At 47.5% G+C, this 26,198-nt stretch overlaps 1 protein-coding gene across 1 annotated transcript in view; it reads right to left on the reverse strand.

Annotated features, from left to right (window-relative positions):
- Nucleotides 1-16,963: 16,963 nt before the first annotated feature.
- Nucleotides 16,964-26,198, reverse strand: part of GLG1 (golgi glycoprotein 1) — a 159,253-nt gene continuing 150,018 nt past the window's right edge. Inside the window, exons 26-27 of the mRNA XM_073015573.1 lie at nt 22,658-22,821; nt 16,964-21,618 (exon numbers count right to left, since the gene is read on the reverse strand). Coding sequence (XP_072871674.1) covers nt 21,543-21,618; nt 22,658-22,821 — 240 coding nt within the window. The 3' untranslated portion in view covers nt 16,964-21,542. The remainder of the gene's footprint in view (nt 21,619-22,657; nt 22,822-26,198) is intronic.

The following is a 26,198-nucleotide window of genomic DNA, read 5'->3' on the forward strand; positions in this document are numbered from 1 at the left end:
GAGACACACAGCAAAAGAAGTGCAGCATAGAGTCATTTATTGTAAAGAAAAAATACTATTTTGAAAAGTATAGGCCGGGCGTGGTGGCTCACGCCTGTAATCCCAGCACTTTGGGAGGCCAAGGTGGGCGGATCACAAAGTCAGGAGTTTGAGACCCGCCCGGCCAATACGGTGAAACCCCATCTCTACTAAAAATACAAAAATTAGCCAGGCGTGGTGGCGAGTGCCTGTAGTCCCAGCTACTTGGGAGGCTGAGGCAGGAGTATCGCTTGAACCCAGGAGGCAGAGGTTGCAGTGAGCTGAGATTGCACCACTATACTCCAGCCTGGCCAACAGAGCAAGACTCCATCTCAAAAAACAAAAAGTTAAGTACAGAATAGACAGTGCCCTGAGAGAGAGCATTCGTAAGGATGAGACAGCAAAGACTGGTGCTAGGGAGGCTCCCTTTTTGGGAGTCTTTCATGATTATTCTTAAGGGGGTAGGAAGAGGCATTACTAGTAGGCAAGTTCTGGGTGGTTTTCTTGGTGCGCATGTGCAGTGGTTGTACATGCTTGTTTATACATTGCATGTCTCTTCAGCATCTTTTATTTTTATTTATTTATTTATTTAGAGACGGAGTCTTACTCTGTCACCCAGGCTGGAGTGCAGTAGTGCGATCTCGGCTCACTGCAACCTCTGCCTCCCAGGTTCATGTGTTTCTCCTGCCTTAACCCCTCTGAGTAGCTGGGATTACAAGCATGCACCGCCACACCCGGCTAATTTTTGTATTTTTAGTAGAGACAAGGTTTCACCATATTGGCCAGGCTGGTCTCGAACTCCTGACCTCAGGTGATCCACTGGCCTCGGCCTCCCAAAGTGCTGGGATTACAGGCATGAGCCACCGTGCCTGGCCCCTTTTCATTTTTTGTAGAGACAAGGTCTCACTATGTTGCTCAGGCTGGTCTTCAGCTCCTGGCTTCAAGCCATCCTCCCAAAGTGCTAGGATTATAGGCATGAGCCACTGCACCCAGCCACTACCTGGCAGCTTTAAGCCAAAGCTTAGTGGAATCATCGGAGGGACAAATTCTAGTGTCAGCAAGCGAGGAAAAGCAGACCTGGCTCTCCTCTCCAGGACCACTAAGTGCCAGAGCTCTGGACCTCACAACACACTGCTTGTTCCAGGCTCCACTTTTTCTTCTCAAAATGCTTTATAAATGCCTGGTCCCCATCCTCTTTGGAGTAAGGGTTAACGGTATTCTTCAGGTACTAAAATAAGGCACAGACTCTCTTCATATGACCTGGTACAACACCTCATCCCAGATGTGAAATCCTGTTTGCCTAGCCAGGCCATGCTTTCCTCCTCCAGGCAGGCTTCCAGATCTCCAGCTGCAACTACTCATCCAATCAGGAGCCAAGAGAACACGAGAGGCAGACAGGGTGCTGCCTGCAGCCTTCTGCAACCTCCAGCCCCAGAATCCCTTAGCACCAGTTTATAAATGAAAGAGGTTTAGTTGACTCACAGTTCCGCATGGCTGGGGAGGCCTCAGGAAACTTACAATCATGATGGAAGGCAAAGCAGGCATGTCTTACATGGTGGCAGGCAAAAGACGGCAAGAGCAAGAGCAGGGAAAAGTGCTTTATGAAACCATCAGATCTTGTGAGAACTCACTCACATTACAAGAAAAGCATGGGGGAAACCGCCCCCATGATCCAATGATTTCCTTTCCCTTCCTTACAGGTCCCTCCCTCGACACCTGAGGATTACAATTAGAGATGAGATTTGAATGGGGACACAGAGAGAAACCATGACACGGGCTCTCCAGAGAAGCAACCCAGCTTTGGGAAACTCAGTTCTCCCATCAGACCATCCAACCCAACAAGGCTGCTGACTCATACAGGACCAGCTTAGTATTTTTCTTAAAGGCACTACCTTTTTGTGACTAATTTTTAGAATTGATTTTTATTATTTTTTTTGAGACAGAGTCTTACTCTGTCACCCAGGCTGGAGTGCAGTGGCGTGATCCCGGCTCACCACAACCTCCGCCTCCCAAGTTCAAGCAATTCTCCTGCCTCAGTTTCCTGAGTAGCTGGGACTACAGGTGCATGCTACCATGCCCTGCTAATTTTTTGTATTTTTAGTAGAGATGGGGTTTCGCTGTGTTAGCCAGAATGGTCTCGATCTCCTGACCTCGGGATGCACCCGCCTTAGCCTCCCAAAATGCTGGGATTACAGGCGTGAGCCACTGCGCCTGGTCACTAGAATTTAATTTTTATCACATATATAGATACTAGTTTGAAGTAATACTATAAAGCTTATAATGACGAACAGCAGCTCCCTGACTCACCACACCCTTGCAATTCTCAATCCCTAGGAGTAATAACTCTCAAGTCTTAGAGCTCTTTTGGTAATTAACTATTAATTCATGCTCATACTGTTATTTTACTGGTTTTCAGGTTTCAGATATTCTCTAATGACTAGGAAGATGATTTTGCTTTCAGACCACACATACACTCATTGCCCCTCTTGCCACTCATCCTTTAAATTTGACTCTTTTTCCCTTCTGGGGTTAAATCAATATTCATTGTTTACATTGTTTTAATTATGCAAATATCACTACTTGAGGCATACCACATACTGTAATTACATTTCTGTTAGTTTTCCTTTAACTGAAAATGTCTTAATTTCACCTTCATTCTTTTTTTTTTTTTTTTTTTTTTTTTTGAGACGGAGTCTCGCTCTGTCGCCCAGGCTGGAGTGCAGTGGCCGGATCTCAGCTCACCGCAAGCTGCACCTCCTGGGTTCACGCCATTCTCCTGCCTCAGCCTCCGTAGTAGCTGGGACTACAGGCGCCCGCCACCACGCCTGGCTAATTTTTTGTATTTTTTAGTAGAGACGGGGTTTCACCGTGTTAGCCAGGATGGTCTCGATCTCCTGACCTCGTGATCCACCTGTCTCGGCCTCCTAAAGTGCTGGGATTACAGGCTTGAGCCACCGCGCCCGGCCTCACCTTCATTCTTGAATGATATATTTGGTGGATATAGAATTTTGGGTTGACAGTTATTTTCTTTCAACTCCTAATGAAGTTCTTCTGGTTTCTATGATTTCTGATGAGAAGTCCAAGTCACTCAAATCTTTGTTTATCTGAAATTTGTCTTCTCTGTTTTCAAGATTTTCTCATTTTTTTTTTTCTTTTTGAGACAAAGAGTTTCGCTCTGCCACCCAGGCTGCAGTGCAATGGCACAATCTTGGCTCACTGTAACCTCTGCCTCCTGGGTTCAAGCAATTCTCTGGCCTCAGCCTTCCTAGTAGCTAGGATTACAGGCACCTGCCACACGCCTGATTTCTGTTTTTTTTTTTTTTTTTTTTTTTGGAGACGGAGTCTCGCTCTGTCGCCCAGGTTGGAGTGCAGTGGCGCGATCTCGGCTCACTGCAAGCTCCGCCCCCCGGGTTCACGCCATTCTCCTGCCTCAGCCTCCCGAGTAGCTGGGACTACAGGCGCCACCACCTCACCCGGCTAGTTTTTTGTATTTTTTTTTTTTTTAGTAGAGACGGGGTTTCACCGTGTTAGCCAGGATGGTCTCGATCTCCTGACCTCGTGATCCGCCCGTCTCGGCCTCCCAAAGTGCTGGGATTACAGGCTTGCGCCACCGCGCCCGGCCTGATTTCTGTATTTTTAGTAGAGATGGGGTATCACCATCTTGGCCAGGATGGTCTTGAACTCCTGACCTCAGGTGATCCACCCACCTCAGTCTCCCAAAGTGCTGGGGTTACAGGCGTGAGCCACTGTGCCTAGACTATTTTGCATTTTCAATAGTTTGCTCATGAGGTGCTTAGGCATAGTTCTCTTCAAATTTATTTTGTTTGGGGCGTATTGAGTGTATTTATTTATGAGATGGAGTCTCTCTCTGTCACTCAGGTTGAAGTGCAGTGGTGTGATGTTGGCTCACTGCAACCTCTACCTCCTGAGTTCAAGAGATTCTTGTGCCTTGGACTCCAGAGTAGCTGGGACTACAGGCGTGCGCCACCATTTTTTTGAGGCTAATTTTTGTATTCTTAGTAGGGATAGGGTTTCACCATGTTGACCAGGCTGGTCTTGAACTCCTGACCTCAAGTGACCTGCCTGCCTCGGCCTCTCAAAGTGCTAGGATTACAGGCATGAGTCACTGCCCTTGACCTTACTGAGCTTTAATCTGTAAACTTATTTACTAAAGTTAGGATGTTTTCAGTTATTATATTTTTAAATATTTTTCTTCCATGTTTCCCTATCAATTTTTTTCTCTCCTTCAGATTTGATTATTTCTATTATCCAGCTTCATCTTCACTGACTCTTTCGTTGGTTTTTTAAAAATTTTTTTTCTATTTTTTTTTCTTTTTTCACTGACACTTTCCTTTTCAACTCCATTTTACTAGTAAGCTCATTGCTCTGGTTTTAATGTGTCCCCCAAAATTCGTGCATTGATACCTAATGTCCAATGTGATCATATTAAGAATTGGGGCCTTGAATAGGAAATTAAGTCATAAGGTTGGAGCCCTCATGGATGGGGTTAGGGTCCTTAATAAAAGATCTTTCAGGGGCTGGGTACCGTGGTTCATGCCTGTAATCCCAGAACTTTGGGAGGCTGAGGTAGGTGGATCACGAGGTCAGGAGATCGAGACCATCCTGGTTAACATGGTGAAACCCCATCTCTACTAAAAATACAAAAAATTAGCCGGGCATGGTGGCGGGTGCCTGTAGTCCCAGCTACTCGGGAGGCTGAGGCAGAAGAATGGCGTGAACTTGGGAGGTGGAGCTTGCAGTGAGTCAAATTTGCGCCACTACACTCCAACCTGGGCAACAGAGCGAGACTCCGTCTCAAAAAAAAAAAAAAAAAAAAAGAAAAGATCTTGCAGGAGAGGGCTCATTCTCTTCTGCTCTTCCACCATGTGAGGACATAGCATTCATTCCTTCTGGAGGATACAGCAAAAAGACACTGTCTCAGAAACAGAGAGCAGCCCCTAGCAGACACCAAACCTGCCTTGATCTTGGACTTCCTAGTCTTCAGAACTGTGAGAAATAAATTTCTATTATTTATGCATTACCCAATTTCAGTTATTTTGTTATAGCAGCTCAAATACAATAAGACACTCATCTAGTGATTACTTTTTTTTGGAGACAGAGTCTCACTCTTGTTGCCCAAGCTAGGGTGCAGTGGCACGATCTCGGCTCACTGCAACCTCCGCCTCTTGGGTTCAAGTGATTCTCCTGCCTCAACCTCCCAAGTAGCTGGGACTACAGGTGCGTGCCACCACACCCAGCTAATTGTTTTTACTAGAGACGGGGTTTCACTATGTTGGCCAGGATGGTCTTGATCTCTTGACCTCGTGATCCACCTGCCTTGTCCTCCCAGAGTGCTGGGATTACAGGCATAAGGTACTGTGCCCAGACTGTTTTTTTTTTTTTTGAAGACAGAGTTTTGTTCTTGTTGCCCAGGCTGGAGTGCAATGGTGCTATCTCAGCTCACTGCAACTTCTGCCTCCCAGGTTCAAGTGATTCTCCTGCCTCATCCTTCTGAAGTAGCTGGGAGTACAGGCACCCAGCTAATTTTTTTGTATTTTTAGTTGAGATGGGGTTTCACCATGTTGTTCAGGCTGGTCTTGAACTCCTGACCTAAGATGATCCACCTGCCTCAGCCTCCCAAAGTGCTGGGATTAAAGGTGTGAGCCACCGCACCAGGCCCAGATATTATCTTGTTAGTCTTCTTTTCTACTTCTCTGCTGAAATTTCCTAGCCTTTTTAATTCATTAAAAGCATATTTCCCTTTATATCACGGAACATAGAAGAGCTACTCTAAAGTCTTTTTCTGATAATTCCAGTGTTTGGGTCATCTTAGGGTTGGCATCTGCTACTGGCTTCTCCCTTGAGAGTGGGTCATATTGTCCTGGCTCTTCATCTGTTGAAGCATTACAGATTGTATCCTGGACATTGTGAATGCTATATGTGTAAATTCTAAATTCTGTTATACTGCTGTGAAGAATGTTGATGTTTTGGTTTTAGTTGGCAATGAACTCTGTTACATTCAAGTTGCAGAATGTGATCACACTTGCATCTGCAGTGACTGATTATAATTCGGTTCTTTTTTTCCTTTTTTTTTTTTTTTTTTGGAGGACAGAGTCTGGCTCTGTTGCCCAGCCTGGAGTGCAGTGGCGCAATCTCAGCTCACTGTAACTTCTGCCTCCTGGGTTTAAGCGATTCTCCTGCCTCAGCCTACAGAGTAGCTGGGACTACAGGTGCCCACCACTATGCCCGGCTAATTTTTGTATTTTTCATTGAGACAGGAGTTCACCATATTGGCCAGTCTGGTCTCGAATTCACGACCTCAAGTGATCCGCCTGCCTCGGCCTCCCAAAGTGCTGAGATTACAGGCATGAGCTGCCATGCCTGGCCACAATTCGTTTCTTTAAATAGTAGTTACTGTTGGCCTGGCGCAACAGCTCACACCTGTAATCCCAGCACTTTGGGAGGCAGAGGCGGGCGGATCATGAGGTCAGGAGTTCAGACTATCCTGGCCAATATGGTGAAACCCCATCTCTACTAAAAATACAAAAATTAGTCAGGCGTGGTGGCGCGTGCCTGTAGCCCCAGCTACTCAGGAGGCTGAGGCAGGAGAATTGCTTGAATTGGGGAGGCGGAGATCGCAACACTGCACTCCAGCCTGGGTGACAGAGCAAGACTCCGTCTCAAAAAAAAAAAAAAAAAAAAAAAAGGGGGCCAGGCGCGGCTACTCATGCCTGTAATCGCAGCACTTTGGGAGGCCGAAGCGGGAGGATCACGAGATCAGGAGATCTAGACCATCCTGGCTAACATGGTGAAACCCCGTCTCTACTAAAAACACAAAAAAAGTAGCCTAGCCGGGCGTGGTGGCGGGCGCCTGTAGTCCCAGCTACCCGGGAGGCTGAGCCAGGAGAACGGCGTGAACCTGGGAGGCGGAGCTTGTAGTGAGCCGAGATCGTGCCACTGCACTCCAGCCTGGGCGACGGAAAGAGACTCTTTCTCAATAAAATAAATAAATAAATAAATAAATAAATAAATAAATAAATAAATAAATAAAAATAAAATAAAATAAAATAGTAGTTACTGTTTCTGACTTGTTTCTAAACTGCTTCTAGTTTGTCCCACATACGCATATTTTCCAGAGGCTTGCGTGAGTTTACACATGGAATTGGGAGTTCCCCACTCTTTGGCTCTCTCCTGGCTCACTCAGCCCAGATTACTGATGCAACTTCGCTTGTTTCCAGAAACATGGTGAGTTTCACTATTTTTTTTTTTTTTTTGAGATGGAGTCTCACTCTGTTGACAGGCTGGAGTGCAGTTGCGCGGTCTCGGCTCACCTCAACCTCCGCCTCCTGGGTTCAAGTGATTCTCCTGCCTCAACCTCCCAAGTAGCTGGGATTACAGGTACGCGCCACCAAGTCCAGCTGATTTTTGTATTTTTAGTAGAGATGGGGTTTCACGATGTTGACCAGGCTGGTCTCAAAATCCTGGCTGCAAGTGATCCTCCAGCCTTGGCCTCCCAAAGTGCTGGGATTACAGGCATGAGCCACTACACCCGGCTTAGAGATCAATCTTGTTGATAGCTTTGTTTTTTGCTAAAATTTACTTATAATGAAAAGCACAAGTGAACCATTTCTCTTTTTACGTGATTTTTTGGGGAATATAGTGATGCATGTGTGCTTTTTTCCATAAAGCAATACTTCTCTTAAAGTCTGCCTAATTAAAAAACGAAAATTCTTGGCTGCGTGCAGTGGCTCATGCCTGTAATCCCAGAACTCTGGAAGGCCAGGGAGGTCAGGGGTGGATCACGAGGTCAGGAGTTCAAGATCAGCCTGGTCAACATAGTGAAACCCCATCTCTACTAAAAAAAAATACAAAAAATTAGCTGGGCATGGTGGCGCATGCCTGTAGTACCAACTACTCAGGAGGCTGAGACAGAAGAATCACTTGAATCCAGGAAGTGGAGGTTGCAGTGAGCCAAAATTGTGCCACTGCACTCCAGCCTGGGCGACAGAGCTAGATTTTGTCTCAAAAAAAAAAAAAAAAATTCTTGCTTTTCTTCCTCTCCTTCCCCTTGGGGTTTGGTTTTAGGCTCTCTGATGGTAGCCTGTGATCACAATGTTGATGTAAAACCACTCTGGCTTTATCTGCTGATCGATCAGTTCTAACAGCCCTATAGGCTGTGGGTTTCCTGTTTCATATTTGACAGTGGTCACTTCTCAGAATATTATTTTCCTATCAACATGTAATTAAATCCTTTTACTGCTACTCTTGTGAACACTTTTGGACACTGACAGTTACACTGATATGTAACTGAGCAAACTTTGCTTTGCCTTTATTTTTGAAGTTGCCTGTGCTCACCAGACGATCTGATACTCCACATCGAGAAGCTCCGACCTCAGGGTTGTGGGAGTGTTTTTAATTGTTTCCTGCGTTTCTTACCAGGCATTGCCAAGTGACTAGACTTAACCTTCTCAGGAAGACTCGAATGCTTTCCCCTCTTTTACCCCACCCGTCATTAAGGCATAGCAGATTCTCAAGTTGACCTTTCATACTACTGACTCTCACGACAGTCTGCCCATTGGTCAATTTATGCTTAGTGACTTGTGCTTCAGTTAGGAGACTTATGTATGCTTGTTTGTTTTTTTGAGACACTCTCACTCAGTCACCCAAGCTGAGTGCAGTGGTGCAATCACGGTCATGGCATCTTGACCTGCTGGTTCAAGTGATCTTCCCACCTCAGCCTCCTAAGTAGCTGGGACTACAGGCGTGCACCACGACATCCAGATAAATTTTTTTAAGAGATGGTGTCTCACTATGTTGCCCAGGCTGGTCTTGAACTCCTGGCCTCAAGTCATCCTCCCACCTCAGCCTCTTGTTTTCCCCTGCAAGTTGCAATTATAACTGAGTGAAACAAACTGTAACCAAATAAAAGCAGTGACAACAGAATCCTCCCCAGGAAGCAGCTGATTAGAGAGGGCCAAACAGACAACCTGTAACCAGCAACTTCTGGAAAGTTACTGATGGAGGCTCTTTGAAGTTTAACCAAAGTTGGGATCAACTTGGCTGGGCATGGTGGCTCACTTGAGGTTAGGAGTTTGAGACCAGCCTGACGAACATGGTCAAACTCCGTCTCCACTAAAAACACAAAAATTAGCCGGGTGTGGTGGCACATGACTGTAATTCCAGCTACCTGGGAGGCTGAGGCAGGAGAATCGCTTGAACCTGGGAGGCGGAGGTTGCAGTGAGCTGAGATTGCATCACTGCACTCCATCCTGGGTGACTCCGTCTCAAAAAAAAAAAAAAAAAGAAAAAGAAAAAAAGAAAAAGAAAAAGAAAAAAAAAAAGGCTGAGATCTACCTACAAATTATTTTACAGTTTTCCTTCTTCTCTGCGGCAGAGTGAAAGCAACAGAAAACTCTCCACTGTTAGCTATTGGCGGAACCCTCTCAGTGTTCTCTGCCACTTGGAGGAGTGACCCCTACACCTGTGTCCAGTGAGTGCTGCACCATGTTGGCCTCCTAAGGAAGCGCTTCGCTTCAGTGCTGTCCAGGACTTCCCACTTTCCAAGAACAGCAATTACATCAGTGGCCCCTGTTAGGGGACTGGGCTGCTGTGTTTTAAAAATTAGGTGCCAAGAACATGTACAAGAATGTTCACAGCAGCATTACTCCTAAGAGCCAAGGTGGAAACAATGCAAACATCTTTTTTTTTTGAGACAGGATCTCAAACTCCCAGGCTGGAGTTCAGTGGTGCGATCTCAGCTCACTGCAACCTCTGCCTCCCGGGTTCAAACAATTCTCCTGCCTCAGCCTCCCGAGTAGCTGGGACTACAGGCGCCCGCCACCACGCCCGGCTAATTTTTGTATTTTTAGTAGAGACAAGTTTCACCATGTTGGCCAGGCTGGTCTCGAACTCCTGACCTCAGGTGATCCACCCACCTCAGCCTCCCAAAGTGCTGGGACTACAGGTGTGAGCCACCGCGTCTGGCCTGAAACAATGCAAACATCTATCAACTAATGAATGGATAAAAAAACTAGTACATCCACACAATGGACTATTACTCTACAATGAAAAGGAATAAATTTCTGATACATGCTACAAGCTGAACGAACCTTGAAAACATTATGTGAAAGAATCCAGCCACAAAAGGTGACATATTGTGTGGTTCCACTTATTCAAAGTGTCCAGAATAGACAAATCCATAAAGACAGAAAGGTTCATGGGTACAAAAGGAGTTGGGGTGAATGGAGGGTACACTTTAATTGATTTTTTTCAGCTGGAGTCTCACTCTGTTGTCCAGGCTGGAGTGCAGTGGTGCAATCTTGGCTCACTGCAACTTTCACCTCCTGGGTCAAGTGATTCTCCTGCCTCAGCCTCCTAAGGAGCTGCGATTATAGGTGTGCACCACCACACCCAGTTAATTTTTGTATTTTTATTAGAGACAGGGTTTCGCTCTATTGGCTAGTGTGGTCTCAAACTCCTAACCTCAAGTGATCAGCCTGCCTAGGCCTCCCAAAGTGCTGGGATTACAGGCGTGAGCCACCGCACCCGGCCAGGGGGTACACTTTAAATGGCTGAATTGAATGAAATGTGTTGTATCTCGACAAAGCTGTTTTTTAAAAAAGTTACAGGTTTCTGACCCCATGATGGCAGGCAATGACCCTGTTCTGTTGGCATCCAGGATCATCTTTTGTTTGGCAGGTGCCCAGGATTTTTGTGCAGAGCCTTCATACCTGTTACTGATGGAAGCTCTCTGAAGTTCAAACCGAAGTTGGGATCTGCCTACAAACTGTTTCACAGTTTTCCTTCCTCTCCAAGGTGGAGTGAAATCAAAGGAACGCTGCTGGACACGGTGAGACCTGGAGGACTTTGTATGGGATAACCCTCGGTTCCCTGATTTTTTGACATGAATCTAATGCTCTGCACCTGGCTCCATCTTCTCGACAGTGACATTCATAAGGGCCAGAAGGCAGTGTTTTTGTTTTTGTTGTTGTCTGGATTCTGGATTATGTTCCACTAGTCCATCTGTCCATCCTCATACCAGTACTCCACTGTCTTCACATTACAGTAACTTTTTGGTCTTGGTTCCTGGTAGTATACGTTGGAGGTCTGTTGTTCTTTAAGATCACCTTGGATGTTCTAGGTCCTTTACATTTCCATATAACATTTTAGAAACAGCTTGCCGCCGGGCGCGGTGGCTCAAGCCTGTAATCCCAGCACTTTGGGAGGCTGAGACGGGCGGATCACGAGGTCAGGAGATCGAGACCATCCTGGCTAACTCGGTGAAACCCCGTCTCTACCAAAAAATACAAAAAACTAGCCGGGCGAGGTGGCGGGCGCCTGTAGTCCCAGCTACTCGGGAGGCTGAGGCAGGAGAATGGCATAAACCCGGGAGGCGGAGCTTGCAGTGAGCTGAGATCCGGCCACTGCACTCCACCCTGGGCGACAAAGCAAGACTCCGTCTCAAAAAAAAAAAAAAAAAAAAAAAAAAAAAAAGAAACAGCTTGCCATTTTTCCACCCACAAAAACCATGCTGGGATTTGGTTGAGATGACTTTGACACCACACATCAGTTTGGGAAGAACCGACAACTTTATGCGTATACACAGTATATCCCTCCATTTAGTTACATTTTGTTAGACTTAGAATTTGATGCTTTTTGATGCTATCATAAATTACACTGTTTTGGCAATTTCGTTTTCTATTTGTAGCTGTTAGGTATAAATACAGTTTATTTTTCTGTGTTCACCTGATACTCAGTGACCTTGCTAAACTAACTTATTAATTCTAATGGTTTATACATTTAAACATTTACTGTATATTCCATCAAGGTGTCTGGAAATAATACGTTTTATTTCTTCCTTTCCAATCCTTATGCTTTCGTTTGTTTTTTGAGACAGGTCTCATTTTGTTGCCCAGGCTGGAGTGCAGTGTCAGATCTCCGCTCACCACAACCTCCACCTAATGGGCTCAAGCAACCCTCTCACCTCAGCCTCCTGAGTAGCTGGGACTACAGGTGTATGCTACCAAACCTGGCTAATTTTTGTATCTCTTTTGGTACACACAGAGTTTCACCATGTTGCCCAGGCTGATGTTGACCTCCTGGGCTCAAGCAATCTGACTGCATTGGCCTCCCGAAGTGCAAGGATTACAGGAATGAGCCGCCATGGCCAGCCAAAAAAAGAAATTTTTTTAAAAAAGCTTTTCTCAAGTGTTTTTTGTTGTTGTTGTTTTAGACAGGGTCTCACTCTGTCACCCAGGCTGGAGTGCAGTAGCATGATCACAGATCACCCCAGGCTCAGGTGATCCTCCCACCTCTGTCTCCCAAGTAGCTTGGACTATAGGTATATACCACCACACCTGGCTAATTTTCGTATTTTTCGTAGAGATGAGGTTTCTCCATATTGCCCAGGTTGTGGAGTTTTTTCTTAATTATTGATTGACTAAGACAAGCTTTCACTGTCACCCAGGCTGGAGGGCAGTGCGACCAAGGAACACTGTAGCCTCAACCTCCAGGGCTCCAGTGATCCTCTGCTTCAGCTTCCTAAGTAACTGGGACTACAGGCGCAAACCACCACGCCCAATTAAAAAAGTTTTTTTTTTTTGGTAGAGATGGGGAGGGGGGGTCTTGCTACGTTGCCCAGGCTGGTGTTTTATTTTAAAAAATCCAATCTTTTATTTGCGGTATTAGTCTGTCCTTGCATTGCTATAGGAACTACCTGAGACTGGGTAATTTATGAAGAAAAGAGGTTTAATTGACTCACAGTTCTGCAGGCTATACAGGAAGCGTGGCTGGGGAAGCCTCAGGAAACTTACAATCATGGGGGAAGGTGAAGGGGAAGCAGGGAAATCTTCCATGGCAGAGCAGGAGACAGAGAAGGGAGAAGAGTTAGATGCTTTTAAACAACCACATTTTGTGAGAACTCACCATCACGAGGACAGCAAGGGAAGTCCGCTCTCATGATCCAATCACCTCCCTGCTGACCCCTCCTCCAATAATGGGGAATACAATTAGACATGAGATTTGGGTGGAGATACAGAGCCAAACCATATAAAGGCGTTTAGACCATTTACAATACAATTGTTGACATGGTTTGACCTATGTCTTTCTGATGGATTGACTCCTTTATATTATTAAGTGTACATCTTTATCTCTAATAATGTTTTGTGGTCTTAAAGTCTACTTTGTCTGATATAGTATAGTTACATCAACTGATATCTTTATTTTTTTAATTGAAACGGGATCTCACTCTGTCGCCCAGGCTGGAGTGCAGTGGCATGATCTCGGCTCACTGCAACTTCCGCCTCCTGCGTTCAAGCGACTCTCCTGCCTCAGTCTCCTGAGTAGCTGGGATTATAGGCATGCACCATGACACCTGGCTAATTTTTGTATTTTTAGTAGAGATGGGGTTTCACCATGTTGGCCAGGCTAGTCTTGAACTCCTGACCTCAAGTGATCCGCCTGCCTTGGCCTCCCAAAGTGCTGGGATTACAGACATAAGCCACCACGCCCAGCACTAGTTTTATTATCCATGGATGCGACTTGCTTGAGACAATTTTACTATGGTGGTTATCAAATGGTGACTTTCTAATTCTGTAATTCCTTCTGTGTTCATTAGTTCGAGGTCTATGGGATGCAGTGTTGATAGGGTTCTGTCTACTTCACTTGCCTCTGTTCCGAGGGCCTAGCTCTCCAAGTCTTTCAACTGAAATCCCGTAGTATTCCCCAGGTTCCCTCCTTTTGAGAGATCTTGAAAACTATCTACTCAGCACTGTGACTGCAAAATTCTGCTCTGCTTTAGAGAGGTCTAGGCTTAGTGTTTTGAGTTCACATCTTGTACATTCAGCTTTCACCAGATGGCTTGAGACCTAGCCATCTATTTGAGGCCATTCAAGCCTCCAAATTTTGTCACTGCAGCTGGTGCGACTATAAAAACATAAAAAACCTGGATCCTCAGCCTCTGGCCAGAGTTGGCAAATTCAAGTGGCTGCAGGCTGTCAGCACTCCTGTCTACAGTCCTGACCCTTGAGTTACTGTTGCGTCTGCAACTCACTTAAACAAAAACCTCGCCTCTGGCTTCCATTTTCTTTTGTAAATCTCCATCTTAAGAAATTCACAGGCAGGGCGAGGTGGCTCACGCCTGTAATCTCAGCACTTTGGGAGGCTGAGGAAGGAGGATCACCTGAGGTCAGGAGTTCAAGACCAGCCTGGCCAACATGGCAAAACCCCATCTCTACTAAAAATATAAAAATTACCCAGGAATGGTGGCGGGTGCCTGTAATCCCAGCTACTCAAGAGGCTGAGGCACAAGAATCGCTAGAATCCAAAAGGCGGAGGTTGCAGTGAGCTGAGATCATGTTATTGCACTCCAGCCTGGGCGACAGAGTGAAACCCTGTCTCAAAAAAAAAAAAAAAAAAAAAAAAAGAAAAAGAAACCAGTAATTCTAGCACTTCGGGAGGCCAAGGCAGGTGGTTCACTTGAGGTCAGGAGTTCAAGACCAAACTGGCCAACACGGAGAAACCCCATCTCTACCAAAAATACAAAAATTAGCCGGGCATGGTAGCATATGCCTGTAATCCCAGCTCAGGAGGCTGAGGCAGGAGAATCACTTGAGTCTGGGAGGTGGAGGTTGCAATGAGCTGAGATTGCACCACCATATTCCAGCCTGGGCAACAAAGTGAGACTCTGTCTCAAAAAACAAACAAACAAAAAATCTGGGAAAGTATTAGACTCAGTCTGTGGTTCTGTCTCCAACTCTCTGGGGCCCCTCGGGTGAGTTCTTTATCTTCTCTGGGCCTCAGATCCACCCGCCTACCTATTACACCCAGTTCTGAGGCTACAGAGTGAACAGAAAAGAAAACCACTGCTGTCCTTACAGAACTTAAGCCTAACTTTTCCATCTATGAAATGGGGATACTAGAACCTCCCGGAGAATAAGTGAGCCAGAGAGCTCACTCTTTGGGAGGTGGCAGTGGCAGACAGGAAAAGCCCATGGAAACACAATGTCAGAGGTCAGCCCAACCTTTTACCTGGGCCTGTGTGCCCTGCAGTGAAACCTGAATAGACCTTCACTGCTGTCACCTACTGCTACCTGGGGCTGTTGGATACTGCTTAGTTCTGTGGCCTGATCTGATTGCTCTCTGGAGAAATCGTTGCTATTCGGCCCACCCTAAGGGGTCTCAGCCAAATGGATCAAGGAGCAGTCCCCAGATCCAAGACGTGGGCAGAAGAAAGCATACTCCTGCCAGGGACCCGGAGTATGACAGCCAAGCCCTAGCAACTGCCTAGTCCTCAGAGGAGCTGCCTGTGCTCCAGCCTCTACCTCCTCGTTTGAGCCAGGTTCCTCCTAGTCTGCTGCCTCTGTTGCCCCTCTCCTCCCAGCTCTTCTCTTCCACATCGGCCAGGTGTCTCCCCAAGTACAGGGTGTTTGACAAGACACTGTTGTGCTGTGGGCTGTTGTGGGCAAGTGAGGTGGGGATTTAGGGCCGATGCCAAGAGCTCCCAGGGAAGGCCTGTCTGAGGAGCTGGCAGCATCCTGGGTTGGGGACGTTCCTATCTTCTCCTGCAACCTGATGGAAGCTGGGGTTTTAGTTTGGTCCTTCAGGTCCCCGGCTAATCTGGCCAGTAAGAGGGACAGTGCCGGGTGGGGTAGGCGTTCCTGGGCACTGCTGACCAGCTGAGAAGGGCCTCCCCTCTCTGCACTTCACTTTTTCATCAAGTGAGAGTTGGATGTCTAAGGTTCTCCTCATTTTGGCTAAAAACTCTTTAATTCCTAGCCCCTTTTGAGGACAAATGCCAGATGCCTCTGAGGATTACGTTGGCCAAGGACTTTTTTACCAGAAATATTTTCACACATAAAATGTGAGGGTGGGTGGGGGCAATACATTCAGACTACTAAGGCTTCAGCTGGGCAGCTGTCTCCATCACCGCCAGGGCCTTAGGGCCTTTGGGGCTGTGGAGTCCACTTATGGGGCAGAGTGGTGCTGGGGTAGGTGAACCAAAATCTCCCTTGTAGGGTGCACTGGTGACAAGGAGCCTGAACCATGGACCCCACCTTCCTAAGCTTAGATCAAAGCAGGCAGCCTCTCACGACACTCACGGACAGGCTCCCCACATGCAGAGACTGATGGCTGCCTTGGGCTCCCTAGACAGAGCAAGATCTGCACAGACGACTCACAAGGATCCCAAGTCCCTCCTCCTTCCTCCTCTACTCTTCACCTTCTCCCAGCCTCTCCTCTATGTCCAGGCCCACAGTCTCCTAGGTGACAGCTGCCTATGATGGGCATGAGTTCTGAGAACAAACCCTGGGTCCCAAGTAACTGCCTCCTCTCACAGCACATCTCATTCCTCAAATCGTAGTATGGATATTACTACTTTAAGAAACCCCTGCTACCATGCAAATTCCTGAAGCCATTCATTTTTAACACGCAGATGCAAATTCACTTTGCCAAGAGCGGAAGCAGCAGAAGGCTCAGGGAGGAGGTCTGGTAAAGGCTACTCACCCAGGGACTGGGCTGCTGGAATGTGAGGGAGAGGACTGACAAGGGGGTGATGGGGAAGGGTGGCTACTGAAGACCAGGCGCCTCTCAGGACCAGCCACTCATGTGTCAGATCTGTACACAGAGCTGCCAGGTTCTGCTCTCCCCAGGACAGAGCCTCATGATGTGGGCTTAAACACCTCAGTAGAATGAATAATTGTGGACACACTGGCTCAAGAGTCAGAAAACCCCAGATGTGACTTCCAGCTCTGCCACTAGCATACAGAAACCAAGGGCATCAAAGTCCCCAGTCCTCTAACATTCCTTGAGTCCCACTCTGCTGGACCTAACTGGTCAATAACTAAAGACCTGATCAGCAAGGTTTGTGAGCATCGGTTGGCAAGTTCAAGGCCACTGCTCCCACTAGCAGAGAGGTGGTTGAGGTTCCTCCCAGTCACCACAGAGAAGATTTAACAAGTAAAAACCTGCAAACTCTTTATTAAATTCTCCCATTTCATCTGTACAGAAAAAAATGCACATTATGTTCAGAACATATCTCAGTAACATCTCAAAATTACACAGCATGAACATGTAAAAACAAGGGACCACCAGGATTTTATACACAGAAAGGAAACCCATTTACAAAAGAGGCTTGTTAATTGTACTTTTTTTCTTTCTTTCTTTCAAAAACAAAACAAAACAAAAAAAGTGAAAGGCCTAAGATCTTACACAGCATTTGCTGTACAGTCTGTTTTCCGGCTGGACTGGCTTGGGAACACTGTCCTGGGGGAAGCCGCCCAGGAAGCTCTCCTGCTGCTGGCTTTCCGGGGGCCTCCAGCCAGCACACTGCAGGGGACCTGGAGGGCCCGTGTCCACCACCCTAGCATGTCTGACAGAAAGCCCTGCTGGGCTCTGCGGTCCAGATGTCAACTCTACACTGGGGAAGGCAAAACACAATCTAGAGGCACTGTCTGAACTTTCTCCTGGCCCAGGGAGATCTCTCCACTGCACACAGCAGTGTCCTATACATGTGTCATGGTAGAGCAGAAGGAATGGGAGAGGACCACCAGTCAGGATCCTGTCACCATCAGCCTGAGCAGACAGTCCCATCTTTGTGATCCAGGTGACAAATAGTCCCTGGGGATCTCACCAGATGGCTTTGGGGAGCTCTTCACCCTGAAGATTCAGTCTGGTTTGCTAATAACTTGTCTATTATCTGAAGTCTGCGGAGGAAGGGCCAATAAGGGGTGCAGATAGAGAGATGAGCAACCAAAGACCAATGGGAGGGAAAGTAGGCAAGAACCTCAGACCCGGCCCCAGGCCCTCTGGGAAACGAAGCCTAGCGGAGAGGAGGCGAGCGTGGAGGAAGGAAGTGTCCCTCAAGGCCCGAGAGTCCCACAGCACCAGATGCTGCATTTTACAAAACCACTTAGGTGCTGCCCAAATGGTGAGAATTAAAAGGAAGGATTCTGATTTTTCAGGTTTTTCAAACTCGCAAGATATTGAAATACAAGTAAATATACCAAAATGCACATAATTGAGGCCAAGGTGGGTGACCACATGTGGTCAGGAGTTCGAAACCAGCGTGGCCAACATGGTGAAACCCCGTCTCTACTAAAAATGAAAAAAAATTAGCCGGGCATGGGGGTGCGTGCCTGCAATCCCAGCTACTTGGGAGGCTGAGGCAGGAGAATCACTTGAACCTAGGAGGCAGAAGTTGCAGTGAGCCGAGATTGCGCCACTGCACTTTAGCCTGGGAAACAAGAGTGAAACTCTGTCTCAAAAAAAAAAAAAAAAAACAAACTGGGCACGGTGGCTCACGCCTGTAATCCCAGCACTTTGGGAGGCCGAGGTGGGCGGACCACGAGGTCAGGAGATAGAGACCATCCTGGCCAACATGGTAAAACTCTGTCTCAACTAAAAATACAAAAATTAGCTGGGCGTGGTGGTGCATGCCTGTAATCCCAGCTACTGGGGAGGCTGAGGCAGGAAAATGGCTTGAACCAGGGAGTAGGAGGATTCAGTGAGCTGAGATCGTGCCACAGCACTCCAGCCTGGCGACAGAGCGAGACTCTGTCTCAAAAAAAAAAAAAAAAAAGCCATTATGGCCAAAATTTAGGCTGACTGTGCCAGGCCGGGCTGGTTGACTTCCAAGGTTCCTGGTCCAGCTTCCTTCTCCTTAGATTAAGTTCTGACTTGGAGTATGTTCTGTGGCAGGGGAGGAAATGGGAAGGGAAGGCCTCTTTTTAGTGAAGCAACCTCCTCTCCCCAGATGACTCACTGTAGGAGGAACTCTGGGGCAGAAGTCGCACCACAGGCCTGGAGGTTGAGAGGATAGGAGACACTTCCAGAAGCCACACTGACATAAGAAGAGAATCTTCTCTTGGGAAGGCCAAGGGAAGTCAGCCACATAATTCCCTTTCCAATCTGCCTTGATAAAACATAAAACATGAATGTAGACACCCTCACCACTGGATTCTTCTGTTAGTTGATCTCAGGTAACAGAAACAAATGAAATTTGACGTAACTTTCTGTAGCATCTTCAGGGAAAGCTGTCTCTTCACCAGGATGCATCCCCACCCCAGCCAGCTGAGTGACTCACTGTTCCCAAGAAGAGTAAGGACAGCACGAGACAGCCAAAGGCCTGCAGTGTGTTCAAGTCAATACCTACTCACGCAATACTGGCTCACCAGCCACCCTAGAATTCACCTAGCTTCCAAGGATGCACTGGCTCAGAACTGGGGCTGGTAGCCCGGGGAAGATCGCTTTCCCGGGGGTGATCCCAAGCCTATGGAGTGCATGGCTCCCCTGCCGGCACTTCTTGCTAACAGGCTCATCTAGGGACAGCAGCAACAGCAGCAGAAGTCCAGCAGGTACCCAGGTGAAGGCCTCACAGAGCTCCCGTCTGTGGGAGAAGCTCCATTGGGAACAGTTTGTCTTGTTCTTAATAGTTTGCCCAGACAGCTCACCTTCAGTACCCCAGAGCCTCCAGCCTGGCAGCCCGGGCTCCAGGTGCCTTCAGAGGGCTGTGGGGCACACTATGCATAAGAGTCACAGAGACACTGGCATGAACTGGTAAGTCCAGATGACAGTGACCCAGTTGCTGTAACTGTTAGCAAGTACCTGAAGCCTTACCCTTGGCAAAACTCCCTACTCTCTACTTCTATTACTGTTGGTGGGCTACACATCAGGAGAATAGACACAGGCCAGAGTCCATCATCCGCTCGCATCCACAGAAGGGTCACTGTTACTCTTCTTGACCACTTCTCAGCCAGCTGATTGACCTATGAGGCCAGGGACCGGGGTGTCCCAGGCCCTGTTTTGTTTTGTCAAATGAGGGACTTAATGAGTACGGCCAGTGCAGACTTCGCTGGCCGTGGAACTTAGAAAAACTTGCTCAGGGCCCTGCCTGGGGCTCTCAAGAGCCAGTCACTGGAAAATGCTCCAACTAGGATGATGAAAGAAATTCTTGTAATAAGCAATTGAAGATACTGGCAGAGCTATCTTTTCTATTCTGACCATTTATAATGATGACAAATGTTTCGGCTGGGCATGGTGGCTCACACCTGTAATCCCAGCACTTTGGGAGGCTGAGGCGGGTGGATCATGAGGTCAGGAGTTCAAGACCAGCCTGGCCAAGATGGTGAAACCTGTCTCTACTAAAAATACAAAAATTAGCCAGGCATGATGGCGGTGGCCTGGAAAACCAGCTACTCAGAAGGCTGAGGCAGAGAATTGCTTGAACCCAGGAGGTGGAGACTGCAGTGACCTGAGATCACGCCACTGCACTGCAGCCTGGGCAACAGAACAATACTGCATCTTAAAAAAAAAAAAAAAAAAAAAAAAAAAAAGATGACAGATGTTTCAAGAACAAAATTCCTCATTAAACTTCCAAATCTGCAGACGATGAATGGGATTTTCTCTCAATTCAGAAAGAACAGAAATATCAAGACAATTAGAACTTTAAGGGTGTTTCCGCATACTGGGAAGGAGACTGCAGAGAGGAAGGATACCCCACCCGGTCAAATAGTGAACATCCATCCTACCTGCAAACCACACCAGACACGTCCGTAGGCACCTGCATGTACATGACATTCCTGGTTCTTGATATTAAGCCTCAGTGGTCCCCAGCCCCCAGGGCACCTGCAGAGACTCTCGGGCCACTCAGTCTGGCTGGTAGTGGCGGGAGGCAGTGTGTGCTGCTCGCACCCTGAGTTTCCAGTTTTAGGAGACTGAAGCATCCCAGACAGCTGTGGACAATCAGGAAGACCCTACAAGCAGGACCGAAGGGACTAAGCAGCTTAGCAGCTTCCCTTGGTGACTTGGCAGGGGGACAATCAGTTGGCTTCTGGAACCCACTGCCTCCAGGAAGGGCAGCAAAATAGAAAAAAAGAAAGAAAACCACAGTATTCAAATATATGTCAGTCAGATTAGACAAGGAGTAACTTGGATCAACTGATCCACAAACTGACACGCCTTGTACTGAACACCCTTCAGGGAAGATGAGTGTCGCTCTGGTCCTGCAGCGTGCGTGGACCGTGCAGAGCAGAGGCAGGAGTGGGGGGCGCCGGGGGCGGGCCTTGGTCTACATGGACAGTTTTAGGCACGTGATTTATAATACTTTGTGGACATCTAACAGGTTAATAAAATATATATTATATAAATATATCTCCTACTGTACACACAGCTCTCTTGTGCAGCCACTGTGATCTCATGCCCCAAACTAAACCAAAGGACAGCCAGGCTGAACCATGATGTCCAGACCCCTCCCTTTCACACCCCAGACTTGGCATCTCCACACTGGAGGAATGAGGTGGGATGGCCAAGAATATTGCTTCTATAAAGCCCATATTCTGCAAAGGCTGATGAGTCACCAAAATACAACATTTAGCCAATGCCTACCAGAGTGGGTACACGCAGCAAACGGACAAAAAGAAAAAAAAACAGAGCAAATCCTCCATCTTTTAATGTGATAACTTTCCACACCCTCTCCACGTGGAGGCACAAAGGAGCTTGTCTGGGAAGTTTGTCTGGAGTGTGCAGAAAGGTCAGGCTGGACTGCCTGTCACATCCTGAGACCACACTAAACCTTTATAAGCCATTGTCTCTGACCTGTATTGTAGCCTGAAAAATAAAGCAGAGTGAGTCAAACCCCTGGCTCCCACTTCCTGCCCCGCTGCTCCCCACACCCATCTTTAAGGACCCCTCCCACCACAGTCCCGCCTCCCGATGAAGCGCAGAGCTTCTGGAGTGACTGCAGCCTCAGCAGGGCCGGTCCAGACACGGCTGAGTCCTGTGCTGCCCTGGAGGAGGAAGGTTCCTGGGATCCTGCTGCCCTGGGACTTGGGATCCAGCCTCTCAGTGCAGATGGATGGATTGTTCAACTTCACAAACTTCCGGTCCCTTCCCCTCCCCAGCTGCCCTTGGTCTAGGGAGGCTCATGCTTTCCTTCAACGAAGTGAGGAGACCACAGAAATACCCATGGCCGTGGGGCTGTGACCAGCAGTGGCTGATTAGGGTAGAAACTGCAAAGCGTCACTGTCTCAGCAGAAGAAAGCAGGACCCCACACAGCCTGGGGAACGGCTGCCCACCCACTCCTCGGTGAAGACCATGGCCCTGGCGAGGCCCCAAGCTGCTTCTGAGAGATGAACGAGACACCTCAGTCATGGCACACTGGCTGGTGTGCTTCCCCTCCAAGTCCTGTCTTTGTTTTACAGTCATAGGAAAGAAAGAACCCCATTGCCCAAATCAAGCCTGGAGGAGATGCGTTACTATATACATTTTTTTCTTTAAAAAAAATTTTTTTTTTTTGGTGGTTTTCTTAAAAAAAGCCTTTGAGTTGCAGGTCAGGTGAGTTGGTTCTGGAAGTACCGGAAGTTCTGTTGGTATGAGAGAGACTTGTCTACAGGCAGGTAAACCCAAGTTTGCCAACGAAGGCAGTAACCCCAGCGGCCAGCTGCTGCTGCTGCACGAACAGTGAGGAGGAGGAGGACACCATGGACATGAGTGGAGGCTGGACGGGACAACGCAGTGGACACCTGCTGATGCTCTAACACGGGGTTGGTGTCACCTCTGAGTGAGGTGAGTGGGGATGCTATACAAGAGGGCTGTACAAACTGGGCACTGGATAGGTAGTTCCTTTGGTGGTCAAGGTGGCTCTACCTGTCCTTGAGCTCTCGTGTCACTCGCTTGGTGATCCGTCCACACATCAGACCAATCAGGAACAATATACAGATGCTCCCACTGATCACAGAGAGAATGTAGTTCTTAGATGGAGATGTCATTACTTGCATGGCAAGATCAGAGAAGCCATCTGCTGGGGCCACCTAGAATGACACAGGGCAACGTGATTCTCTGAGAGAGCACTGGGCTGGTGGCAGTGCTAGGTCTAACTTATCCCTCTCAGTTCCTAGTTTAATTTATGTCTTTTCTTTTGGAGAGGGAGGGCAGGAGACAAGAAAAATCAACACAGAGCTATAACTCTTTTTCCTGATCATAAAACTACACACGTCTACTGCACAAAATTAGAACTACAGAAAGAGACAAAGTGGTGCAGTCACCCACGATTCCATCACAGTGATCACCACTAACGTCACAACACTGAAGATGTGCCGGGCTCCCCCTGCCCTCGCTCATTTAGTCCTCACACCAAGCCTAGCAGGCAGATTTCACCACTCCCATACTCTGGATGGAGAGTCAGTGCCCGGGGGTGAGCATGGTTAAATGACTTTTTTTTTTTTTTTTTGAGACGGAGTCTCGCTCTGTTGCCCAGGCCAGAGTGCAGTGGCGCCATCTCGGCTCACTGCAAGCTCCACCTCCCGGGTTCATGCCATTCTCCCGCCTCAGCCTCTGGAGTAGCTGGGACTACAGGTGCCCACCACCACGCCTGGCTAACTTTTTTTGTAGTTTTAGTAGTGACGGGGTTTCACCGTGTTAGCGAGGATGGTCTCGAACTCCTGACCTTGTGATCCGCCTGGCCTCAGCCTCCCAAAGTGCTGGGATTACAGGCGTGAGCCACCGCGCCTGGCCTGTTAAATGACTTCTACAAGGCCACGAGTTCTTCTATCTTTTGATTTATGCTCTTTAACTGCATTTGCTCCCTTTCTTTAAAAAATAAAGAGAAAAGTTGAGACTGTTTTGTACATTCTATATTTTGTAAATTCTATTTTTTTTTTTTTTTTGAGATGGAGTCTCATTCTGTTACCCAGGCATTGTGCAGTGGCACAGTGTCAGTTCACAACAACCTCCGCCTCCCGGGTTTAAGCGATTCTCCTCCTTCACCCACACGAGTAGCTGGGACTACAGGCGCACACCACCATGCACAACTAATTTTTTTGGTACTTTTAGTAGAGACGGGGGTGGGGTTTCACTATGTTGGGCAGGCTGGTCTCGAACTCCTGACCTTGTGATCCGCCCGCCTTGGCCTCCCAAAGTGCTGGCGTGAGCCACCGTGCCTGGTCTTGTAAATTCTATATTATTTGTAAATTCTATATTTTGGCTTTTTTTTTCACTGAGTTGGGGTCTCGCTCTATTGCCCAGGTGGGCGCACAGCGGTGTGATCACAGCTCACTACAGACTCAAACTCTTGGGCTCAAGGGATCCTCCTACCTCAGCCTCCTGAGTAGCTGAGACTTCAAGTGCACTACCATGCCTGGCTAATTAAAAAATTTTTCTCGGCCAGGTGTGGTGGCTTATACCTGTAATCCCAGCACTTTGGGAGGCCGAGATGGTGGACCACGAAGTCAGGAGTTTGAGACCAGCCTGGCCAACATGGTGAAACCCTGTCTCTACTAAAAACACAAAAATTAGCTGGGCATGGTGGCGCTCGCCTGCAATCCCAGCTACTGGGGAGGCTGAGGCAGGAGAGTCACTTGAACCTGGGAGGTAGAGGTTGCAGTGAGCCGAGACTGCACTACTGGACTCCAGCCTGGGCAACAGGGCGAGAAACCATCTCAAAAAAAAAAAAAAAGTTTGTTTTTTTTTTTGGTAGAAATGGGGACTCCCTATGTTGCCCAAGCTGGTCTCGAAATCCTGGGCTCAAGTGATCCTCCTGCCTCAGTCTCCCAAGGTGCTGGGATTATAGGTGTGAGCCACTGACCCAGCCTGTATTTTGACTTTTTTCATTCACCATTATATCATAAGCATTTCCCACATCAAAAACAATGTGCAGGCCGAGACCAGCCTAGACAATATAGCCAAGACCTTGTCTCCACAAAAAAGATAAAATTAGCTGGGTGTGGTGGCACGCACCTGTGGTCCCAGCTATTCAAGGACGATCACTTGAGCCCAGGAGTTCGAGGCTGCAGTGAGCCATGTTCGCACCACTGCACTGCAAACAAGACTTATACTGACAGAGTATATTTAACCATCCTCCACTTGTGGACATTTATAATTTAATGTCGGCTAGTTTTCACCCTCAGTTTTCCAATGCTTTCCCTAACGGACCTCAGTGGTAGCCTGCTATGGCAGAATCGGACTGAAAGGGTCCCCAGCTGCACATGTGCCCATTCTTTTGCATCCTAGCCCGGCTGCTGAGATAGTGTGGCTCAGAGGCGTCTGGGCTATTTCTATGCTCATATCATGTACACAGAACAGAGTAGGGAGGCGTGAGATGAATGAGATTTGAGCTCCAATAGTTGCCAACACAAAACAAGCCGTGAATTACTCTGAGTCACTCTGAAGCAGTAATACACAGCTCAAAGGAGTGGATACAATGAGGGAGAATGAAGTAATGCAGCATCTCCTGCTGCCGCTTCCCTGAGCCACCGGCTTCAAAGGCAACTTTCTTCCCTTGGGAGAAGGGTGAGGAGAGTGTTGACTACTGTGACAGACAGGGGCCCTCCCTTGTACCTTCCTGCTGTCGAGCGATGAAGACTTTCTGATTGTTCCTCTCGCCTTGTTATCCTTGACTTGGAAGTACACCGGTGATAAAATTGGTCAGGAAGGAGGGGTGGTCCTGGGATTACTATCTTGATCTTAGGCCACTACAAACGTCTATCCCAATATGAGTTGATACAAAAGCATGAATCTAAAAACCAGAGGGACTCTGGGCAAGTCATGACCTCTGAAGTCAGTTTCCTTCAACGTAAAGTGAGGAAACAGTCATTCTACTCACCTCACAGGGTTTCAAGGTTCATATGAGGCAATATGTCCACCAAAATGTTATATAAACTAAAAAGCAATGTATACACGAGAAGAACTGTTATTCTTCTCACTGAGGCTGAACCTCTGTAGGAAAAATTTCCCCTAGCCCAAGTCTCCCTGGATATCATACACATTCATGAGTGTCCTACAGTCCCTCTTCATCCCCTTCTTCTCCATGTTCCAGACCAGATGAGTACTGGCCTCACATATGTATTTTTCTCCTGAAGACTGTAAAATGATAAAAACAAGCTTCAAGATAGGCAAGGCTGGATTTCCTTCTTTTGCCATGGGCGTGACATCTCTTTTCTCTTTGGGTGACTCACTTTTCAGAAGTGAACAGTGGGCGAACTGAGAAAGGAGTGACCTTGGCAAAGCCATGCAGACAGTCTGATGTACAGGGAGATGGCTCCAGGCTCATGGACAGCCAAGGAATTTTAAAAGTACACTGACCAAGTTTTCAAACACACTTATTGCTAGCCTCACAATAAGGACAAGACCAGTGCAATATCTGAGACTGGACAACCACAGCGAGGAGAGCAGCATGGCCTTTGCTCAAGGA

This window comes from Chlorocebus sabaeus, chromosome 5 (genome assembly GCF_047675955.1).
Source record: "Chlorocebus sabaeus isolate Y175 chromosome 5, mChlSab1.0.hap1, whole genome shotgun sequence".
Taxonomy (NCBI): Eukaryota; Metazoa; Chordata; class Mammalia; order Primates; family Cercopithecidae; genus Chlorocebus; species Chlorocebus sabaeus.